The 23,608-nt window shown below is 44.4% G+C and overlaps 1 protein-coding gene across 2 annotated transcripts in view; it reads right to left on the minus strand.

Annotated features, from left to right (window-relative positions):
- Window positions 1-5,142: 5,142 nt before the first annotated feature.
- Window positions 5,143-23,608, minus strand: part of LRP2 (LDL receptor related protein 2) — a 198,449-nt gene continuing 179,983 nt past the window's right edge. The window contains exons 67-78 of one of the 2 annotated variants that reach the window (XM_079924860.1): window positions 22,400-22,528; window positions 21,119-21,339; window positions 20,166-20,342; window positions 16,923-17,042; window positions 15,265-15,355; window positions 14,497-14,564; window positions 14,222-14,339; window positions 13,586-13,715; window positions 12,435-12,542; window positions 10,766-10,873; window positions 7,297-7,368; window positions 5,143-7,119 (exon numbers count right to left, since the gene is read on the minus strand). In XM_079924860.1, the coding sequence (XP_079780986.1) occupies window positions 6,958-7,119; window positions 7,297-7,368; window positions 10,766-10,873; window positions 12,435-12,542; window positions 13,586-13,715; window positions 14,222-14,339; window positions 14,497-14,564; window positions 15,265-15,355; window positions 16,923-17,042; window positions 20,166-20,342; window positions 21,119-21,339; window positions 22,400-22,528 (1,504 nt within the window). In that variant the 3' untranslated portion in view covers window positions 5,143-6,957. The remainder of the gene's footprint in view (window positions 7,120-7,296; window positions 7,369-10,765; window positions 10,874-12,434; window positions 12,543-13,585; window positions 13,716-14,221; window positions 14,340-14,496; window positions 14,565-15,264; window positions 15,356-16,922; window positions 17,043-20,165; window positions 20,343-21,118; window positions 21,340-22,399; window positions 22,529-23,608) is intronic. The other variant, XM_079924859.1, reaches the window with a different exon arrangement.

Consider the following 23,608-nt stretch of genomic DNA (forward strand, 5'->3'; position numbering starts at 1 on the left):
ATCTTGGTGGCAGGTTTTCCCCTTTCATCACTTTAAATATGTCCTGCCAGTCCCTTCTGGCTTGCAGAGTTTCTGCTGAAAGATCAGCTGTTAACCTTATGGGGATTCCCTTGTGTGTTATTTGTTGTTATTCCCTTGCTGCTTTTAATATGTTTTCTTTGTATTTAATTTTTGACAGTTTGATTAATATGTGTCTTGGCATATTTCTCCTTGGATTTATCCTTTATGAGACTCTCTGTTCTTCCTGAACTTGATTAACTATTTCCTTTCCCATATTAGGGAAGTTTTCAACTCTAATCTCTTCAAATATTTTCTCAGCCCCTTTCTTTTTCTCTTCTTCTTCTGGAACCCCTATAATTTGAATGTTGGTGCATTTAATGTTGTCCCAGAGGTCTCTGAGACTGTCCTCAGTTCTTTTCATTCTTTTTTCTTTATTCTCTTCTGCAGTAGTTATTTCCACTATTTTATCTTCCAGGTCACTTATCCGTTCTTCTGCCTCAGTTATTCTGCTACTGATCCCGTCTAGAGTATTTTTACTTTCATTTATTGTGTTGTTCATTGTTGTTTGTTTCATCTTTAGTTCTTCTAGGTCCTTTTTAAATGTTTCTTGCATTTTGTCTATTCTATTTCCAAGATTTTGGATCATCTTTACTATCATTATTCTGAATTCTTTTTCAGGTAGAGTGCCTATTTCCTCTTCATTTGTTAGGTCTGGTGGGTTTTTATCTTGCTCCTTCATCTGCTGTGTGTTTTTCTGTCTTCTCATTTTGCTCATCTTACTGTGTTTGGGGTCTCCTTTTTGAGGCTGCAGACTCGTAGTTCCTGTTGTTTTTGGTGTCTGTCCCCAGTGGCTAAGGTTGGTTCAGTGGGTTGTGTAGGCTTCCTGGTGGAGGGGACTAGTGCCTGTGTTCTGGTGGATCAGGCTGGATCTTGTCTTTCTGGTGGGCAGGTCCACGTCTGGTGGTGTGTTTTGGGGTGTCTGTGGACTTATTATGATTTTAGGCAGCCTCTCTGCTAATGGGTGGGGTTGTGTTCCTGTCTTGCTAGTTGTTTGGCATAGAGTGTCCAGCACTGTAGCTTGCTGGTCGTTGAGTGAAGCTGGGTGCTGGTGTTGAGATGGAGATCTCTGGGAGATTTTCGCCGTTTGATATGTGGAGCTGGGAGGTCTCTTGTGGACCAGTGTCCTGAAGTTGGCTCTCCCACCTCAGAGGAACAGCACTGACTCCTGGCTGTAGCACCAAGAGCCTTTCATCCACACGGCTCACAATAAAAGGGAGAAAAAGTAGAAAGAAAGAATTAGTAGAAGTAGAAAGAAAGAAAGAAAGAAAGGAGGGAGGGAGGGAGGAAGGAAGGAAGGAAGGAGGGAAGGAAGGAAAAAAAGAAAGAAAGACGATAAAGTAAAATAAAATAAAGTAAGATAAAACATAATTGTTATGAAAATAAAAAAATAATTAAGAAAAACAAACAGAAAAAAACGGATGGATAGAACCCTAGGACAAATGGTGGAAGCAAAGCTATACAGCATAAACCTTGCTCTCAAAGACCACTTCCTCAATTTGGGATGATTCGTTGTCTATTCATGTATGCCACAGACATCAAGTTGATTGTGGAGCTTTAATCCGCTGCTTCTGAGGCTGTTGGGAGAGATTTCCCTTTCTCTTCTTTGTTCTCACAGCTCCCAGGGGCTCAGCTTTGGATTTGGCCCCACCTCTGCGTGTAGGTTCGCCGGAGGGCGTCTGTTCTTCGCTCAGACAGGACGGGGTTAAAGGAGCCGCTGATTCGCGGGCTCTGGCTCACTCAGGCCGGGAGGAGGGAGGGGCACAGAGTGCGCCGCGAGCCTGCGGCGGCAGAGGCCAGCAAGACGTTGCACCAGCCTGAGACGCGCCGTGCGTTCTTCCGGGGAAGTTGTCCCTGGATCCCGGGACCCTGGCAGTGGCGGGCTGCACTGGCTCCCCGGAAGGGAGGTGTGGAGAGTGACCTGTGCTCGCACACAGGCTTCTTGGTGGCAGCAGCAGCAGCCTTAGCGTCTCATGCCCGTCTCTGGGGTCCGCGCTTTTAGCCGCAGCTCGCGCTCGTCTCTGAAGCTCCTTTAGGCAGCGCTCTTAATCCCCTCCCCTCGCGCACCGGGAAACAAAGAGGGAAGAAAAAGTCTCTTGCCTCTTCGGCAGGTCCAGACTTTTCCCCGGACTCCCTCCCGGCTAGCCGTGGTGCACTAGCCCCCTCAGGCTGTGTTCACAAGGCCAACCCCAGTCCTCTCCCTGCGCTCCGACCGAAGCCGGAGCCTCAGCTCGCAGCCCCGCCCGCCCCGGCGGATGAGCAGACGAGCCTCTCGGGCTGGTGAGTGCCGGTCGGCCCTGATCCTCTGTGCGGGAATCTCTCCGCTTTGCCCTCCGCACCCCTGTTGCTGTGCTCTCCTCCGCGGCTCCGAAGCTTCCCCCCTCCACCACCCGCAGTCTCCGCCCGCGAAGCGGCTTCCTATTGTGTGGAAAACTTTCCTCCTTCACGGCTCCCTCCCACTGGTGCAGGTCCCGTCCCTATCCTTTTGTCTCTGTTTATTCTTTTCTGTTTTGCTCTACCCAGGTACGTGGGGGGTTTCTTGCCTTTTGGGAGGTCTGAGGTCTTCTGCCAGCGTTCAGTAGGTGTTCTGTAGGAGTTGTTCCACGTGTAAATGTATTTCTGGTGTATCTGTGGGGAGGAAGGTGATCTCCGCGTCTTACTCTTCCGCCATCTTCCCGGAAGCGCTGCATACACTCTTTACATATGTTTTCACACTGGCCGTTCACAGCCCACCTCTCTATTTCATAGAAGGTGCAGCTGAGCCTCGGAGATTAGCAGCAGGCGCGTGACCCAGCTCCCGCGATGAAAGTAATTGGCTGGGAAACTGTGCTCTTGGCAAATGACTGTCATTAGGGGACTAATTATCAGAGGAACAGAAATATGAGCCCTTCCTCTCTGGTCTGCGTAAGGTGGGGACAGCATTCTATGACTGGTGATATTGTTAGCTAGGAGAACTCAATGACGTCGAATAGTTTCTAGAGACCTGTTTACTTTGTCTCCTATCACTTATTCCAGAATATCATGGACACAAAGTGAATGCAGAAGCTTGATTGATTTTCACACGAAATGCTCTGAATTCACTTCCAGGAAGAGGCACAGAATTGGTGTCACTAAAAGCCCTCAGCAAGGCTGGTAAAATTCAGGAGTTGACACACCCAGGTGATTTTTTTTTTTTTTTTTTTGATCCCCACCTTGCGATGGCCGTGGTTAGGGCCACCAGCAGCACGAGGCAATGCTCTCCAGAGCTGGCCTTCCTTTCCCAGGCTTTTCAGACCTTTCATATACGTCCAACCTCTTTTCATTGTAAATCAGCTATATGCCAATATAAAATAAAAATTAAATTAAAAAAAAAGAAACACATAATCATATGTTATCCTCAGTATGACTGTGTGGCTTGTGACCTTGATGAATGCAGAGGGGAAGACTGAAGAGAGGCTGAGAGTTCAAAGGACGACCCAGGGCTACAGGCTGTGAGGCCAGGGCTCTCTCCAGAATGTGCATCTCTAACCAGCTTCCTCAGACTACTCCTTAACCCCAGGTCCTAACTAGCTCTCATCTTTGAGCCAGCCTGAGATACTCCACCTCAAAAATCAAATAATAGTGATCTTTTCCCAATTCAGGAAAAAAAAAAAAGTTAATGGATGGAATTCTCCACTAAAAGTTCTCCTCTCACATATTTTCCTTAAACTCATGGTCTCTTATGTCTATATGTTTGCAACTGAATGCTGGTAAGAACACAGGCTAGTGAGTGAGTGAGTGAGTGAATCAATGAATGAAGGAAGAAAGGAATAAATAGTAAAAAAAAAATCAATGGGAAGCCCTGGACAGGTGACCAGTGTGATTTGACAGCTTCCTATGGACACACCTGCTCATGGTTGTGATCTTACATTGTGCAGTAATACACTTCTGCTAGTAAAATTGTTCCTGCTTCATGTGATGAGATGCTGAATAACATCAGCTTTTTCATCCTCTAAACAGTACCCTGTCTCCAGGTTACCCCCACCAACCTTGCACAACTTCCCACCAGCTGCTCCGACTGGAGAGAGTAAAGCAGGGGCAGGACCTGGGCTGGGAGAGCCGACCAGGCAGGGGCAACCCTCCCACTGACGCTCTGACCCGCAAGTGCCAGCTCACACGGGAGAGAACAGAAACGCAGCAGCAGGCTTTCTGATTCCTTTCTGGGAGACCCACAAATGAAGCTAAGCAGGGAACTAATTCTCGTTCCTTAAATTCCCCAGAATAATTTCTTATTGCGCTTAAGGCCTGAGACAAATATCAAAGCTGGAAATCACAACCAGTTTTGAGCTCCCTTTTACTCTTGACTTCACACTTCGTGGACTGATACGTCTCACGCACCGCACCCCACTGGAGCCCGAATCCCAGGGTGAACAAAACCCTCTCCAGCCGTGACCGTGCTCGCTGCTCTCCCATCACAGTTAGATCCGAAATGGGAAACTGGCTGAGGGCCTAGGGTGTGAGGAAGGAAAAAGGTAGGGGGAAATGGGTGACTCTGAAAGGCAATTAAGGGGACCGCCCGACCAGAGTTCAGGTGGAAACCTAGTTTGTTTTCTTTTTTTAAGATTTTTTTGATGTGGATCATTTTTAAAGTCTTTATTGAATTTGTTACAGTATTGCTTCTGTTTCATGTTTTTTGATTTTTTAGCCATGAGGCATGTGGGAATCTTAGCTCCCCGACCAGGGATCGAACCCGCACCCCCTGCATTGGAAGGTGAAGTCTCGACCACCGGACCGCCAGGGAAGTCCCAGAAACCTACAGTTTACTCTCCTGAGCTCACCCCGCCAGGCCTGTTAGGGCTGTGTGAGCTGTGGATTCCTCCTCCTCTTCCCCCCCACCCCCCCCAAACCCTGGGCATTCCTGGTTCCCCAGCTGCCTAGCACTCAAAGCCCAAAGCTCTCTGCACAGCAAAATACAACTGATTCGGGCTTCCCTGGTGGCGCAGTGGTTGAGAGTCCGCCTGCCGATGCAGGGGACACGGGTTCGTGCCCCGGTCCGGGAAGATCCGCGTCTGGGCCCGTGAGCCATGGCCGCTGAGCCTGCGTGTCTGGAGCCTGTGCTCCGCAACGGGAGAGGCCACAACAGTGAGAGGCCCGCGTACCAAAAAAAAAAAAAAAAAAAAATACAACTGATTCATGACCCGGGCTTATGAAACACACAGAACAAGTCTGATAAAATACACATTTATTAGAAATTTTTCAGCAGCATCATTTCCATTTGCTTTCTAATCAAAGTACACGTCAAAGTAATTTACAATAAGCACTCAAAATATGAACAAAAAATATTTTGAGAACTCGGGAATAAAATCATCAGTAGTACATGTTTCACCCATCCATCCATCCATCCATTCGTACACTCATTCATTCATTGTTTTAAAGATGTGCCATATTAGCACAGAAAGCCAGGAATCCTACCTACTTAGTGTGGAAACTGTGTGTTCCTGCCACGGTTCCCGCTGTGGAGACTACAGCCGCTATTCAAGAGGAGGGCTACGCTCCTCAAAATGAACGATTTTGCCAAGGACCTGAAAAAGGCTCAATAAGAACGGTTTCCCTTTCTATTCATGTTCAACTGAGGAAATAAATAGTCAGTATAAGGAAATTTTCACACACACAAACACAAACCCAGCTGAGGCTTTGCTTAACCGGTATTTGTTTTGCACCTTCCTTTATGAAGACACAGATTTACTTTCAGTTAATTCAGCTCCTGAGCTCCAGTTTCTAGGGTAGGTGACCACCTGAGATGCCAGGCAAGGGTGTAAATCACCCTATGGTCCATCAAATGAAATTTCATGCGATTAGATACAAACTCTTTGCAGGACACTTACACTTAATGACATGGGACTTTCTCAGACATTAAAATAAAAGTGTTGGCTTGGCGGCGAGCGAGATAACGCACAGGAGACAGTGTTCTGGTTAGACAACGCAAACATGCACAAGGGTGGGACTGAATTGCTTTTCTACCTACTGCGTTATCTGCATCTCTATCATTACGCTATTCATCAGGTTACATATAATACTGAACATTAAGTGCTGATGTGTGAAAACGGACCCAGGAGTGGCCTGGATTCCCTTCCTTGATAATTCTATAGGGACTATGAATGGTGCCTCCTCTTTTGACATGTCTAAAGGCCCCAAGTCAACTCCTTTCTTCAATGGATCATTTTCTTTTTTTTAATTAATTAATTTTATTTTTGGCTGCGTTGGGTCTTCGTTACTGTGCGTGGGCTTTCTCTAGTTGCGGCGAGCAGGGGCTACTCTTCATTGCAGTGCACGGGTTTCTCATTGCGGTGGCCTCTCCCGTTGCGGAGCACGGGCTGTAGGCGCATGGGTTCAGTAGTTGTGGCGCACGGGCTTAGTTGCTCCGCGGCATGTGGGATCTTCCCGGACCAGGGCTCGAACCCGTGTCCCCTGCATTGGCAGGCGGATTCTCAACCACTGTGCCACCAGGGAAGTCCCAATGGATCATTTAATGTAATGATCACCAACCAATTCAGCAATTCAACCAATTTCCAGGGCCTCCAGGAAACGGAGGTCTCAAAACTGAAGAACCCAATTCCAATTCAGCAGATACTTTCATTAGCAAATTTAATGATGTGATAATCTTTCCAAAATTTACAAATATACAATATATTTATAGCATTACCTTCAGATAGCTTCAGTGCAAAGATATACATATAGTACATTGTGATAATTATTTGTAAAAATATGAGATGAGTAAAAAAGACACACAAGGTATTGTTTCCACAAATATTTCCAACTACAGGAGTACAGGGGAAAAAATATCTTTTTAATAAAGTACTGAATGTTAATTTTTTTCATCTGTTTGTAAAAAATATATGTGCAAAAGTGTGTTTCTAATTATTCCCTAAATAGCTGGCACAGCTATGCCTCAGAGTCTTCTCTAACGAGATTTGCGGTGTCTTTAAATGTGTCTTCTGTTGCACTGTAGGTTGGACTTGGGCCTTTCTTCCAAGAAATCTTATCAGGGGGAGAAGGTGATGGAGGTGGGGTCACAGCAGCACCAACCTTTGGTTCACTCTCCATCTAAGGCCACAAAGAAACAGGAATCAGCCATTTATTCCCCCGACGTGATGGGAAATGGTTTTGTGTGAAGAAGACAAATCTTGGCCAATTTGCTCAGAATCATCTGAGTGTATGCCTGATTTAGCAAGTTAATACTAAGAAAGAATGCCTGGGCTGAGAAAAATTGTTAAAAATTACCTCGGAATAGAATGGATTTTCAAAGTTGGCATTTTGTTTCGGTTTTCGTTTGAAGATATTCCACTTTGTTGCCTAAGTGAAAAGAGGAAAGAGAAAACCTTCAGTAATGGAATTTTTTGGTGGGTTTCTTCCTTCTGCTTAGGTTTTAAAATTTCTTCTTACAGAGGGAGAAAGCAATTTGGGACCTGGGACCATGTGACCTGGCCCATGCAGTAAGTTGTTCAGTTCTTCCTCGGCTGGGCCCTGAACAGTAACTGAAACTCTTTGGGCTCTTTTTATCTAATAATTTCAAAAAAAATTCTTGATCTGAAGTGTACAGTTTACAGAATCTGTGCCCAGAGTATCTAGAAGCTTTGACAGAGCCAGGCAAGAGATTTCTTCAGGGGCTGCCCGAAAATTTAAGGAACAAGCCAGATTGTAACTCTCATTTCCTAAAACGATGTCTTGATCCTCGGTCAACTCAAACATGTTCTGTCTCGCTCCATCATTTCCTCCTGTAATCAATAATAATAATGGCAACAAAAACAACTAACATTTATTGAGTGCTTACTATGTGTCGCGGACTATTCCAAGAGCTTTACAAGTTTCTGATGTAATCTTCCCAAGGACTCTGTGAGGTAGATGCTCTTTTGCAGAGGAGGAAAGGCAGTCACAGCAAACTTACTTAACTAAATGGTAGATAGAGGAGTAGGCAGGGCCTCCAGGAAATGGAGGTCTCAACACTGAAGAACCCAAAGAGAAATCACCCCAGTCTATGATAAGTGGCCCCTGTCTGGCTGAAAAGCTGCCTGTGGCAGCAGTGCTGGCCACGGCCCTGCTGCCAGATGTAAGGAGACAAGAGAACAGGAGATGAGGAAACAGCCTCCTCCCACAGAGCTAAGGTAGCCCACGTGTTTTATGGATTGTCTCTTGCTCTGTGAAAGTAGGCGGCCAACATGTGAAGGAGTGGGGAGCATGTGAATACAGGAGAAGTAGAAGAAGCCATTCACCCACATTTAAGTGAGCACCTGCTTGGCACAAGGGCAAGATGGAGACACTCAGGTCAGAGCCCGGCCTCTGGAAACCTACACTTCAATAGGGAAGGCCAAAACTCATTGCTTCGGTATGGAATGGCCACATGGAGCTGAGTAACTACTAACAAGAGAAGTGCGGGTGATTTTCATTGTCATCTCCTTGGGAAATCCAATGCATGTCGACACGACTTTTGAAAATGACAGGACTAAGCCACAGGACTTCACGTTCTTTGAGTCCTTTGAGCAGATTTATTGATGAAAGAGAAACCTGTGAGCCTCTCTGGCATCTTAAGGTCAACCTAGGGTCATCCTAACCAAAGGCTTCTACTGCTTTAAGCCTCCCTGGCTGTTCTCTCAGTTCCCAAAGGCAAAGGTCATAGAAAAATCCCTGGATGTACCGTGGAGGACAGACCTTAGAGGGTCTCAGCCTCAACTGATTAAAAAAAAGGAAGAAGAGCCAATGTACTGCAAAGATGGAGATGAGAAAGAAAAGGACTATAATTGGTAAACATTCGCTCTCACTTGAAAGACTCTCTCAGTGTTTTTGTTTGTTTGTTTTTTTGTTTTGGGGGTTTTATTGTTGTTGTTTTTTTTGCGGTACGCGGGCCTCTCACTGCTGTGGCCTCTCCCGCTGCGGAGCACAGGCTCCAGACGCGCAGGCTCAGCGGCCATGGCTCAGGGGCCTAGCCGCTCCGCAGCATGTGGGATCCTCCTGGACCGGGGCACGAACCCGTGTCCCCTGCATCGGCAGGCGGACTCTCAACCACTGCGCCACCAGGGAAGCCCGTCTCTCAGTGTTTTTGATGACTGATGTGCAGGTCAGAGGTTGCAGCATCTCCATCACACTCCCCTTCCTGCTCAGCTGGGAGAGAACTCTGCCTAGGGAAGATCACTAGACTCGAAATGGACTGAGAAAAAATGTTGAGAATATAAAATAGATCTGGCACTGCTGTGGAGTTGAGTCAGACTTGGAGAACCAAATATGTGACATTCAAGTATTCTGGTGTCTGTGGAAAATTAGTGTTCGAAATAAACTTTTCAATGTAGCTTAAGGAAAAAAAAAATTCAGTCCCTTGAAAATATGAAATATGCAAAATATGAAACTGGAAATTCCTTTCTAAGACAACATTCATGTGTGTGTGTGTGTGTGTGTGTGTGAGAGAGAGAAGGAATTAGTAAATGGAATATGAAAAGGTGGACAAAGTGACCTTTGTTATAAGCTCTTCTCATTAGCATCAATTTAGTTCAACTTCTATTTTGACGCTAACAAGCAGAACAGGATCCAATTTGTGAGGTGCTGAAAATCCAACATGACTTTGCAGATACCAATTTTGCTTATAGACTATGCAATTTGAGAATAGGGATTGTAAAAAGTGATAAGATTTCTAACTACCTTTGGGCTTTTGTTTCTTTATATTACTTCACAGAAGTCATAGAACCTTAAAACTGAGACATTCCAGATCCTATTGTTCTCAACTGGGAGAGCATGTTCGGGGGGCCAGGGGCTGGGGAGGGAGTGATTTCTGGGATCACAATGCATTGGGTAAAACACTACTGGCACTTAGTGGACAGGGGCCAGGAATATTAAAATGTCCTGCAATGTATAGGATAGTTTTGTACCAAAAAGAACTGCCCCTCCCAATAAGCCAATAGTGCCCCCAATGAGAAACATTAAGACTCTAGTGCTCAGAGGTAAAATAGTTGCCCAGAATCAAACAGCTATATCTGAGATAGCTTCCTATGTGTCTGTTAGAACTAATGATATATTATCTATTATGTTTTGTATCAAGTTTATTTACTGAATTTCTCTCTGTAGACAAGATAGTTTACAAATTTCAAAGGCCCTGCAAACAAGATAGAGAAGCTCCATCTAGTGGACTTCTTTTCTTTTAATCTTCTGTATTAAACACTGTGCCCGGCACATTGAGGGCAGTAATGTTCGCTGGATGGTTAGATGGAAGATGGACAGACGGATAGATGAAGAGAGTGTAAATCAGTGCCATCTAGTGGTCAACATTGGTAACAAGAGTAGAGCTAAAAACAACATACATTATTAAGGGAACAAAGATATACACTGTAGAAAAATTGTATTGCACGGGAAAGGAAAAGGTCCTCTATGTGCATCACTGACACAGTGAGGTCTTTATTCATACTAAGTTGTTATCTCAAATTAAACGCCTCTGATTTGAAGAGGCTGCGTCCAGAAGTCGGCTGCCCTCCTTTTCTGCTTTACCTCCCATGTCACAAGGAACATCATTACCAACGCAGTGCTAGAATGTAGCTTTACTCAGTGGAAAGTCTTTCAGTTTATGATAAAATTATCTTTACTAACTGCCGATACATCTTGGGCTTTATGAGCCTATCAGGGTCTCTCTAGTTTGCCTAGGATTAATAAACCCAGCAATTCCAAAGTCCTTCCCAAATCCCATATCATTTCAGTAGTCAGTCACTGTTACCTGAGTTTCATCAGCACTTGGGGAAGTTGGCTTTGTGTCTGGAGCTAATTCAGCAGGGTTTATGGCACTTCCATAGTTTTCGTTATACACGTTTCCAGATTCGGTTACCTGTGTGCATGTTGAAGGCCATTATTCAGTTTTGAAAGAATTTTTGCTATAAAGTTTCTTATCAGCTCTTTGGTTCTGTTTATCACCTTGCTCTCCCACAAACATGAACAGGCACCATATTATGTGAGACCAACCCTGTGGTCCAGGAATAAACACCACTCTCGTCTCCCCAAAATCAGGAGCACCAACTACTAAGTTGTCTATCTGATGCCTTAATCTTGGGAGGCAAATACACCCATCAATGGTCACACTCTCATGTAGTAATAGCAACTTCTACGGTGTTCTCTAGGGCCCCTTACTCCCACTGTTGACCATAGTTTTGGATAAAGGATACTCTGGTTGTACATTGGCAGCCAAATCCTAATAGAACAGTACGAATTATTTCCAAACGCATTACGTTTGGATATTTAGAATAAAATTATTAATTTCAGAGGACTGCTTAAAAGAGGTTGAATTTTTAAAACAAGAGGCATAATGACATTAATACCCCTCTAGATATTTTCTGTAACATTCATGTGATTCCGAGGTTCCCTCTTAAAGCACAAATTACCATGGATATATAATTAATAAGTTACAGGGTAGAAATTCACCCCTTTTCCTATATTTCTACATTCACCACTTTATTTCTTCTCTAACTTGGAAATGTATTGGTAAACATGGCTTCGTTTTATTTCAAGGGACAATGCCAAAAATCTATTTTATCATGTGATTAAAGCTTTGCTATCTGGATATTAAAGGATCAGGCAAAATGCTTTCAAGATTCAAATATTGCTGATCTCAAGAAAGTTATTCATAAAATACACATTTCTGTCTTAACATTAAAATGTACTATACCTTGTGAGTTCAAAAGAAGTTCAGGTGTTAACGGTGAAACTGTATTTTGCCGAGGCCCTAGCTGTTTTGACAAAGGAAAGACAGGCTACCTAACAGTTGACAGGCACCGGCAGTGACGCTGGGGCTATTGATCCAGCCCTCATGAAGAGTTCTGTTCCTTCATCCATACGTCTATCTCATCTCCCTGTTCCTCTAAAAGACGAGTGAGTAATAGGGCCTCATCAAAGGAAATTTACGTATCTGCCTATCAACTTCGAAGACCTTTGTACTTTCCAGAAAAGTATGACAAGGGCAAGCAGGGAGGTCACCTCAAATCACATCCTTGAGAACCCAGAGAGTGTGCCCAGTACCCCAAACCTCTGTATAATGACCTGACGACCATCCACTCATTCAGTTCACAGATATTTACAGAGAGCCCGTGTGTGTGTGTCAGGCACGGTGTTTGCCGAGCCTCTGAACATGCACTCAGACCTCCCGCTCTGACCACTCAGGATGAAAAGGCTCTTGGTCTGGGTGCCAAAGAATGGCTGCCCAAACCCAGGATTCTGACTGTCTTCAGGCCTTCTGTCCTTGGGTCAGTCCTGTTACTGCAGGGAGTGAGGCTGAGGAAGCGACCAGTGTGCTTCCTTCCATGGAGGGAAGGTTGGGAGGACCCTAAAGGCACATTATTCCAAAGAACAAGATCCAGCAACAGCCAAACCTGACAGCACGGACTGTGATTTCTCACCGGGGTTGTTGTTGGCTGAGCCACTTTGACAGCAGTGTCCCTGGAGGTGTATGTCGGGTTTTCAAATATTATGGGCGGCTTCCCCAGGTCCATGGCAAAATGTTCACTCTGATGGAGGGAAAGAAAAAAGAAAAAAAAAAAAAAAAGATCATACCGTGCTGATCTGATTCATACACAGAGGAGGATGTGCTCTTCACACCTGGAGGGACGCTAGGTGCTACGTCCAACTGACCCAGAAAGAACTTGCCCCCCCACCTCCAACAAAAGCCAACGGAGACACAAGGCCTCCACGAGGCAAACCGTTACGTAAAGTAATGTAAATGCACTAACTCCTCAGGTCAGGAGAACAGAAACCCTCTTCCCTTATCCGAGTTCTCTATGGCTCCTTAAGGCAAATAACTCACTTGGTGATTGGCTTTGGACATAGGGAAAAGGGTGGGGGTCTGGAAGAGGAGCAAAGAGAAGAGGTAGAGGGGGAAAGAAGACAGGAGGGATAATATTGTACCTTTAGGCAGGAACAAAAAGGAAAGATTGGTGGGGAGGCGGAATACTGGGAATGATTTCCCAACACTGACGGTAGACTTCAGAGTGGATACTAGTCCATTCATAAAGTATTTGGTCCTCACAGGAGGGATTATTTTACAGATGGGGACAGAGTGATCAAGCTCCATCCCTACTATTACATACCTAGCAGGTAGCAGAGTTGTGATTTGAACCAACCACTGACTCTAAAACCACTGTTTATCTCAACACTACACACTGGTGGGAAAATATGTGAGACTAGAAAGCATATTATTTCCCTGCCTCTCCCTTTAAGCATACAAAAAAGTCATCGAATAAAAACAGAATATCATGGTCCCTCTCCCCTGTTTCCCAAAAAACATAGATTGTTTAAGACTCCAATTAAACTTAAAACTGTTCGTGATTCCAGTTCAACCATGTGGCTTAGATCAGGGGTTAATTTCAATTTCATTACTAATGTTTTTAGACACATTTCTACAACAAACCTAATGTTTCCTAACTTGGTATAGTGAGGGGGCATACAGTATTTCATTTTTTTCTAGGTGAATTTTATTCTTTATAAAAAGTGTTTCTTTGATAAAACAGTAAAGATGATAACCTTCAAATAGTCACTTTGAAACCAAACTCACCATCGCCATTGATCTGTCAATAGCAGACTCGGGCCCCAAACCAGATACTCCAATATCCATGTTAACGTCATCCCCTGATCTGAAGGTCACCCCATTTCCATTTTCAGAGGATTTGCTAAGACTGCTTAAGCTGAAAAGAAGTAATCAGTGTCTTATTATTTTTAAAAAACAATCGTTTGCACTAGGACTCTTTCTTTGTACCTTTTCCTAGCTCTTCCTTAAATGAAAGGCTCGATTCCCACTTCCCATTTACACACCACATATGGGAATAAATTCTCTTAGTGACCTCCTGGAAATGTTCGAGCACATTCCCGAATGCTTGAGAATGAGGAGAGGACAAGCTGGGCACTTGCAGAAAGAAAGCCTGGTCCCTCAAACAGCCGACGCTGCTCTCCAGTGTAACCTCAACGTACAACCCTTTAGACTCTAAAATGTGGTTTGTACTCAGGCTTCAGAGAAGCAATCAGTTAAGACATTGTGATCTGAAGTGACTGCTTTAAGTTCAGTATTTTTTGTTTCCGCAGAATAGGTGAACAGCCTAGGATGCTTTTTTAACTTAAAAGAAAAACTAAGTTATTTATGTGGTTACAGATCACACAGACGTCTAAAATCAATGTTCCACCTAATGAAACTGACCTTGACAGCTTGGGCAGAGAAGGCAAAAGGGAGCCAGTTTTCCTATAGTGGAAAAATCCTAAAGTCGCTAAAGCTCCAATTATGATGATCAGGATGATTGTCAACAGCACGGCCGCTGCTGTCAAAGAGGGAAGAAAAAGCAAACATATGAACATGAGGAGAAGGAAAAGAGCCAGTAGTCTTAGCAATAGGGACTGGAGTTAAACAGAATATAGACAACACTCAGTTTAGTTACCATGATGCATTCCCATGTCCCTCGTATCCTTAAAACTTACTTGTTCCGGGAGGAATGCCTTTTGAAAGCCCTATTTCACAATATTCTCCCACGTAGGCACTAGGACATCTGAAAGGAAAAGAAGAATCATTCACAAGCTGTTGATTTCTTGGGCTCTGATTGTAATCTGACTGTGGAAATTCACTTTTGAGGGAATACCTGTGGCATCTACAGAATCAGCCTCAACAAATAAACCTATTGGTGTCTTCTCTAATCTATGGAATTCCTCCTTGGAGAGTGGAACTGGAAACCTTCATTGTGTTCTTTCCTTTGACGTGCTTTCATTAAATATCATCTTGCTCCATGTTAAGAGCTCTCTTGATAATTCTCTGCTCTCCAAATCTTCAGCCCAGTCTCTGCCCCTCGTGAGCGCCTAGCACTGTAACAGCTCTGCTGACAGCTGCTCTCCCACAATCCAATTATAATTAGTAATCTGAGGTGAGTAGGAAAATGAGGTTGTCACTTCTCTAACTCCTTGCTCCCCAAAGCGTGGCCCACAGTTCTGTGGCATCTCCCCGGGAGCTTGTCAGAAATGCAGAATCCCTGTAAATGAGATGGGCATTTTTTTTCCAGAGCCCCAGGTGATTCTCACGCACACTATAGTTTGAGAAGCACTGCCTTAGCTCTCTGTGGACTCCCCCATTGGAGGGCAAGCTGGTTATGATGTGAAAATTAGCGAACTGGCAAGGTTCTTGTACTTGTTTTATTGGCTACTTTGAGGTCTCAAATTGCCCCCAGAAGATGCAAGACCTACAGCATTCAGACTTACTTGCATTTGGGGAGGTCATTCTCGTCAAAATAGCAGTTTCCTCCGTTCATACACCTGCATGGAGGGGGCATGATGATAGGACTTTCGATCGCTGCAGAAAGGGAAAGCCACGCAGGTGTTAGTCAGCGGCGCTCAGCAGAGACCCCTACCATGCAAACCTGCTTCAGCCCAGGGCTGGAGTGGGGAGCCCATGTGGTGGGGCAGCTAATTAGTCTCCCTTTTAAATGTCACCTTCCCCTTAAGTCAGATGAATTTCTTTATCAATAAGGTCTTGGGGAGTAACATACATTTGGTAGGGAAAAAAAGGCAGTTTATAGCATCCCCCCGCCCCCCCCGCAAAACAGTGGTGAGATACTAGACTCCAGAATATATACTAATAGTTAAAAAGAACATTGTGGTAAAGGAAATCTCTCAGGACATTGACGTTTTCTTTTGAAGTTTTCAGAATTCTTCTCTTTGAACCTAGTTAAAATCAAGAATTCAACTTAGGCACACCCCGAAACTTCCACTAAAGGCTCCGAAGCATCAGCAATCCATTCATCAATAAACGGACACGTAGACAGATAAACAGACGCTTAATGGACAGCTGGTTGGAGATCTCCTCATTTTTTAACACCTTCAAAATTGCCCTTGCTAAAGATTGTAATCTTGCCAATATTGCCCCAGTAGCATTGGGATAAGAGCGGGGATAGGGGAAGGGGAAGGGGAGGGGGCAGTTTTTACTTGCTGAGTTCGTGCTCTAAACCTGCCAACTTTTCAGCCTGGTTGGGAAGTCAACAGGAGGTGCCTTGTTTAACCGCTTGCGCCTCCTGGTGGCAGAACATGGTTACGCCTCTTCATTTCCCCATCAGCTAAAGCAGGGGGAAGGGCCCAAGGATGTGAGCCATAAAATGGGCCACTAGTGAATTGCAGGATGATTTTCTAACACCCTTATCAAGCATTGGATACTAGTTAGGGACACTAACTAGTTACTCCCTATGGCTTATTAACTCCTTAATTTAAAAGAGGCACTGAAGAAAGGTCTTGCCAAGAATAGATCATCTATAGCATTTGGGATGAGAATTAAACCACTGTTTACTTCCTTCCTTCCTTCCAGCTTCCATCTCCCAAGAGCATAAGGTACATTTTAAAACGTGGCCCTTTTTCAGTTGTCCAAACTTTGAAATGAGCATGTGGGAAAACCAGTGAACCTCCTCTAGGCCTCCCCTCTGTACTGGATAAGCGCCCCCGTCCCACCTCAGGAGCCTGGTTCTCCACCTTGAGGAGCTCCTGTTAAGACTGAATAGATTCAGGGGCGATTGGGATCCAGTATGGGGTGGAGAAAGGAGGAAGAGGCCTTATAGGAAACTCACTCTTCAAAATGTCTTTATAGACAACACAACAGTCGATTTAGGGGCACTGGATCTAAATCTCTGCAGATCTTGGCAAATAATTCTCAGAAATCATTGGAACACCAGATCTGTTTGGCCCCTGAAGTCCCACTCAGCTCTGTTCATATTTTCCACATCTCCCATCCCTCTTTCTAGCCATCCCCACTCTATTCTGCAAGAGGCCAGTAAACAGGGATTCTTCATACTCCTGAAAAAGGTGAAGCAGGGTAAGGGAACCTACTAACGAAGGCAAAGGAGCTCTCCCAGGCCCCCAGGCAGTGTCCCTACCTGCATCACACTCGGTGACGCTTCCTTCTATAAATCTGGAGCCTTGAGGACAGGCACAGGTGTATCCCTCAGGTCTCAGAAGGCAAAGGTGGCTGCAGACCTTTTTACAGCGGTTGGGCACTGGGAAGCAGAAGAGAACAGTGGTTAGTTTCCAAGGAGGGAACGAATACCCCAACCAAGGACATGCCCATACACTGAGTTGTGGCCAGGTGACCTCAGAGCCCAGGCAGCATACCAACACCTTTAAGCCGCGTGCCACCTGGCAACTCACGCTCCTTTACGCTACCTTCCCCTGCCACCCCACCAAAGTGCCACAGTCCCTCCCCGTGCTCTCCATCCCACTGCTGTACCCCTCCCATTTTCTTCTGGCAGCATTTATCTCCCCTATAGCTCTGGCAGGTTTGGAAGATAGGTGTCTGTCTGGTTCACTGCATGACCTCAAAAACCAATCAGCACTAAGCAATTTGAGATATTTCTAAAAGGTCAGTAAGACCCCATTATTACATCAAGATTTGTCATCACCCAAATTTGGATAGATCATAAAGTGTGGTCCAGCCAAAGCATACATTGGATGTGATTTCCACCCCTGCTCTCCACGGAGAACTTCCTTCTGGGCTGCAGTTTCATTATTTGCAAGATTAGGGAATTTAGAGCTATGATTATCAGAATCACCTGGGAGCTATTCACAATGATTGATGCCCTGTCACAGAAATCCAGATTTAAATCGCTCTGGGATGGAACTCAAGTATTACCATTAAAAGCGCCTCAGGTAATTCTGAAACTAGCTTAGCATATATTATGATTTATCCAAGGATTAGGTCGTCTCTAAATTCTTTCTCAGACTAACATTCTATAATCCTGATTCTCTGTCATGCAAAAACGTGACCATGGACGAGGCATGGCTGTAAAAAGCCTCACTGAAAACCTGTCCCATGGGCTTCCCTGGTGGCGCAGTGGTTGGGGGGTCCGCCTGCCGATGCGGGGGACACGGGTTCGTGCCCCGGTCCGCGAAGATCCCACATGCCGCGGAGCGGCTGGGCCCGTGAGCCATGGCCGCTGAGCCTGCGCGTCCGGAGCCTGTGCTCCGCAGCGGGAGGGGCCACAGCAGTGAGAGGCCCGCGTGCCGCAAAGAAAAAAACAACAACAACAAAAAAAACCTGTCCCATGACCATTTCTTCAGCTCTCTAGAGCACGCTTTCAAATTTTAATGTCGTACAAATAACCTGGGGAATCGGATTCAAGAGGGCTGGGGTAGGCCTGAGGGTCTGCACTTCCAACTAGCCCCCGTATTGTACCAATGCTCCTGGTCCCTGGCCCACCCTTTGAGTAGAGCAGGGATTCTCACAATGTTGTTCCTGACCCAGCAACATCAGCATCACCTGGGAACTTGTCAGAAATGCAAATTCTTAGGCCACCTCAGGCCTATTAAGTCAGAAACCCCTCAGGTGGGACCCAGCAAGGCGTGTTCAACAAGCCCTCTAGACGGTTCTGACACGTGCTAAATTGGAGAGCTATTGGTCCAGAGTAAATGCTAATCTGGCACAGCTGGGCTGAGCCTCTGGCCTACTCATCAATCAACACTTTGCAAAGGAGGCTCAGAGTATCAGCTGGCTGAGATGCTTTTCAGGGAAAGTCTCCAGATTTTCCTCTGCCTGACCCATGGGCTGTCCTCTCTACAGGGGCCAGAGGGGGCTCCGCAGGTATACTGGGCTCTCCCCTCCTGCCCTTGAAACTGCCAAACATAAGAGCTGCAGGAGCATTTAGGACACAAGAGCTATTATATCAGTGGGGTCTGGAATGTTTTGGAGAAGGTCTGAAGAAGGGTAATCACTACCAGCAACACAAGGGGGCTAATCCCTAGAAAAGGCATTTGCCGCCAGTGTAATCTCCTGGGAGCCTCCGTTCTGCACTTCAGTTTGTCAAGACTGATTCAGGCTCTCAGAGTATCAGAGAACTCAGGGGGACCTCAGGCTCCACATCTGTTTCACATGCAGGGATCGGAAGGGAGGTGACTTGTCAAAGGCCACACAGCCACAGAATGCAATCTGGAATTGGGTACACTGATAGCTGGACCAGAACAGAAAGGTGCTGAGCTTTTGGGTGAATGGCATTGAGTTTAAAAACCATTTCTGGGTTTAAAGCTTATCCACTGGTTGTGTAACTTGGGCGCACCAGTTACTAAATCTTTCCTATTGTCAGTTTCCTTACTTGTGAGATGAAAATTAAACCTCTTTATAAGTTTGGGAGAAGATTAATTGAAGAAGCAGATGTCTGGGTTAATCCTGAAGAGAGAATCTGACATACAGAACTTAATAAAAGTCTATTTCCTTTCCTCACTTCAAAAATGTCCTTTCCCCACTATACATTATTGATACTCTCTAAAATAGACAACTGATGGGAACATACTGTATAGCACAGGGAACTCTACCTAATACACTGTGGTAACCTAAATGGGAAGGAAGTCCAAAAGGGAGGGGATATCTGTATGAGGATGGCTGATTCATTTTGTTGTGCAGTGGAGGCTAACACAACATGGTAAAGCAAGCATACGCCAATAAAAATTAATTTTAAAAAAAGGAAGATATTTCCCAAAAATGATTTGATAGAATATTTTGATATATAATTACCTATGTCTGAAATAAAAATCATTAAAGACATCAGTGAATAAAAATGTGCCCACGGGAAAAAGATAACGTCCTTTCCCTTTCACATTATTCCACACAATGTTGAAGGATGAATGAGAACACAGGTAACCTGAGGAAGCAGGACCAAGAACTCAGAAAATGAGAAAGAAGGGAGGATGTAGAAATGCATCCTTTAAGCTTTAAACTAAGGCTCGCATAGCTCAGGATGACTTGACTAGCCCGGCCTTGCAATTGCTAGAGTGGGTAAGACTTCTGATGTCCACGAAGCCTATTACGTGACTTGGCAACCCAACTCACATTTAGCAGGGGATCTGACACCTACTGGATTCTGTGGCCTAAGAGTACAACCCCACAACTCCAAGCAGCAACAAGGACTGAAGTATTTTTACTCCATATCTGCTGGTGGTGTGCATCATTTCATTCGACCTCCAATTTTATCTTCTTTGGTCAAAACGGTTAAAATACACACAGACACACACACACACACACACACACACACACACACATGTTTCAGGCACAGGGAGATCAGCCTATTATTATCCACCACCATTTTCCAAAAGAAATATAGCCATTAATTTGAAATAAAGTTGGTGACTACCTGACTGATTATATCTCCATTGATGGAATATTCGAACTTGCGTGAGCCAAGGGTTCACTATCAGCAATTTCTCTTTCTCGTCTCGCCCAAATTTATCTTGGATCCATACTTCTCCCTTATCCTTAGATGTCCAGTATAACTGGCTCTCGAAGATGTCCAGACTATAAGGGGTCATTGCTGTTCACCCACAGGGGAAAAGCAAAACAAAACAAGGTTACTGAAAAGAAGATACCTGAGCCCCACTTTTATGTCAGAAGTCAAACCGCTTGGATCAATCTCTTAGGCAACACCTTAAAATTCCAGCAACATTCAGGCAGACTCTCTGTACACACGACCATGAAAGTGTGCTGCACCAGGAGATCAAGATGACAGAAATTAAAATAGATCAATGCCTACCGAATGACACCAATTATAGGGGACTCGCTCACTTTCAAGTTGCTGATTTGATTTTATTTTTAGAAAACAATCTGTAGGGCAGAGATCTTTTTTTTTCTATGAACATAAGACACCACTTATCAGAAAAACCTGTTACGTGCTGGATTGTAGTAGTTCTGTAGAGTCTAGATAAGAAAACAAAATGCTTCTCTCCTAGATGTTTCCAGTTGTGCATAAAAATCAATCTAGCACATTAAAAACTAATGTACCTAGAAGTGGTTAGACACGGATTACCATTGGAACACATGATGGCCATCTCTATCAGAGCAACCCAACAAGAAACGGTTATTTCAACATCTGCTGCTGACAGCAAGTGTTTTTAATTATACAAAAAGGACTTAATAATTGCTAATAGATTCATTTGCATTTAAATCAGCAGCTGGGAGCTGGGCAGAGTGGTATCTAATAAACTATAAAAAGCATCTCCTAAGATTAGGGTTCCTTCTTACGAAAATGGGCAAAGAGACTGGAAATACATTAATTATTTAATATATGAAATTCTAAGTGAAATTTCTAACCTGCAATTGCAACAATTCTCCTATCGGTCCCATCATATTTGATGGTTTCAATATTGTCCTCCTTGAGGTCACTCCAGTAGATCCGGTCACCATTCACATAATCTATACAAAGGCCGGTTGGCCAACCGAGGTCCTCCTGAACCAGGACTTTCCGACGCTGCCCATCCATCCAAGCAGACTCGATTTTAGGTTCTTTGCCCCAGTCAGTCCAGTACATAAACCTGTAACAGAAGGTTTCCTCATGGCAGCATTTCATCTAGTGGAGAAATCAACTGGTTTTCAAAGAGCCTTGGGTCCTAAATGATGCTATTTTTATACTTTACACAGGACAGGGAGAAAAAGGGGGGAGCCTGTGCATCTGTGATCTATCCTTCCTGAGAACTGCATTTTCCCAATAGAAACTGGCCAGCCCTGTCCAAAGATATGTATCCAGACCTTTTAAAATATATAATCACAAAAGCTGTTCATTCTTCAAAAAATATTTCTTGAATGCTTGCTGTGTGAGAAGCTACTATCCTGTATTTGGAACGTATCAGGGAACACAACAGATTCCTTCCCTCATGGAGCTTACATTCTAACTCTTTGAAAAGGTATTACTTTGCATGCAATTAATACTTAATTGTAGAAGAACTGAGCAGACCAGGGACTGTACCCTTTAAACATCTAGAAAGGATCAGGCAGGCAAGATAAATGGGTGGACCAGGGCAGTTATGAATGTAGACTGATGGGCAAACACCGCATCAAGCAAAGCCCTGTCTAAGAGTTCCAGGCAATACCGCGTCAAGGAAGGCATACCTACCTAACTTTACCAGTTCTCCTGATTTTTCAAGCCAAAAATACAAATATTTATTTTTAATTTAAATGTTATCTACTAAGTTTACAAAAAAAAAAAATCTTAAAGCTCTGTGAAGTTCAAGTCCAATAAGTGTATGGGCCATATTTAGCCCATCAGCCACCACTTTGCAATGTCTAGTCTAAACCAATCATCAGGTGTTGCTCAATCCTTAAATTCTGTTGAGAAATGTTGGGTTTTAGACAAACTGGGCTGTGGAAAAAGTGTGGCCAGAGGCCTTCCCCTGACACAGTGTCCATCTTCTGAAGCCTGTTTTGTCCTAAGTGATCTTTAGGGCATATTATAATTCTTGAAAATAGTCATAGGTGCCACTCAAAAAAGTCCAAGGACAATTTCAGTACAATTAGGGAAAGCTAATTGAAGATATAATTTTTTGGAGAATCTAGTGGAAAATATCTAGAACATTAAGGACTCCTTCAAGTACTTACCCTAGTTTGGGATTCACAACTATTGCAGCTGGTTGATCCAGCTGAGTGGAAATCAGCCACTTTCTGTACCTTCCATCAAGTTCAGCCACCTCGATCCGCTGACTCCTGGCATCTGACCAGTAAATATGCCTGAATTTAGAGAGACAAAGTTAAACAACTGAAAAGTCTAGACTGGACTTCTGGGGAAGAGGTGTGAAGATGAGAGCATTTAGTTTGGAAGTTCTGGCCAACAAGACAGCTACTCAGACACCAGTGATGATGAGAGCACAGCCTCCCTCTCCCAGGAACGCCCCAATCTCTTCAGCCAAGGGGACATCTGTAGAAAGTTACAAGTGATGGGGTGTCGGATGAAGGGGATATTCAGCCAAAGCAGCTGTATCAGCCAGGATTGGTAATGATGATGAACCTCACATCCGGCACTATCATGAGACAATGGCTTCTAGATAGGAGTTGTGAGGCACTGTTGGCCTTTCATTCTGACTGCCTGTGAGTTGGCTTCTTCCTCAGCCAAGAACCCATTGGAATCACTAGGAATCTGGCATCAGCTCCAAGGATGAGTGGAAATAGCCATTCAAAATAACAAACCCAGCAAAGCCATCCTGCCCTTATTCCATCCCTAAGGCTTCAGGTCTCAGTCTCTAACAAGCAGAAAGAGTTCCAGCAGTTGCTTACATTTACTCATTCATTAAGGCTGAGAAGAGGTAAAATTTCAAACAAGAAGACAGATCTTGGTTGGTTGGTTTGAAGAAGGAAGTGGTTGGTTTGAAGAAGGAAGCGCTAAAGCCTAGAGTTTCCAGTTCATGACTCTCTGAGGTCTTGTTTCCTGACAGAAGTTGCTGAAATGAGTCTCCTGTTACGCTGCAGGCACAGTGGGACCTACTTAACTTCTGCAGAGATGCTCAAGTCTTCCAAGAGCACCAGACAAGTGAGCGAAAAGGTGAAAATTAATTAATACTACAAAGGATTCTCTGTTCTCCCAGAGTGCAGCAAACATTTTCCTTTATTAGTTCATTTCAAGGACATAAGAGGTTCTGCAAATGGATGAATTCTGATTGTAATGTAATTACTTTCCCACAAACGTCATTCCAACCCAAGGCTCTTCCTTGAAGAAGGAGTTTATTAATTCTTCCCATCAGTTTGCCTCTCATGCATGTATCTGACGACAAACCTACTTAAGGTTCTTATTTAGGTATCGTCCAAAATGTCTGG

Source organism: Stenella coeruleoalba (genome assembly GCF_951394435.1).
Source record: "Stenella coeruleoalba genome assembly, chromosome: 6".
Classification (NCBI taxonomy): Eukaryota; Metazoa; Chordata; class Mammalia; order Artiodactyla; family Delphinidae; genus Stenella; species Stenella coeruleoalba.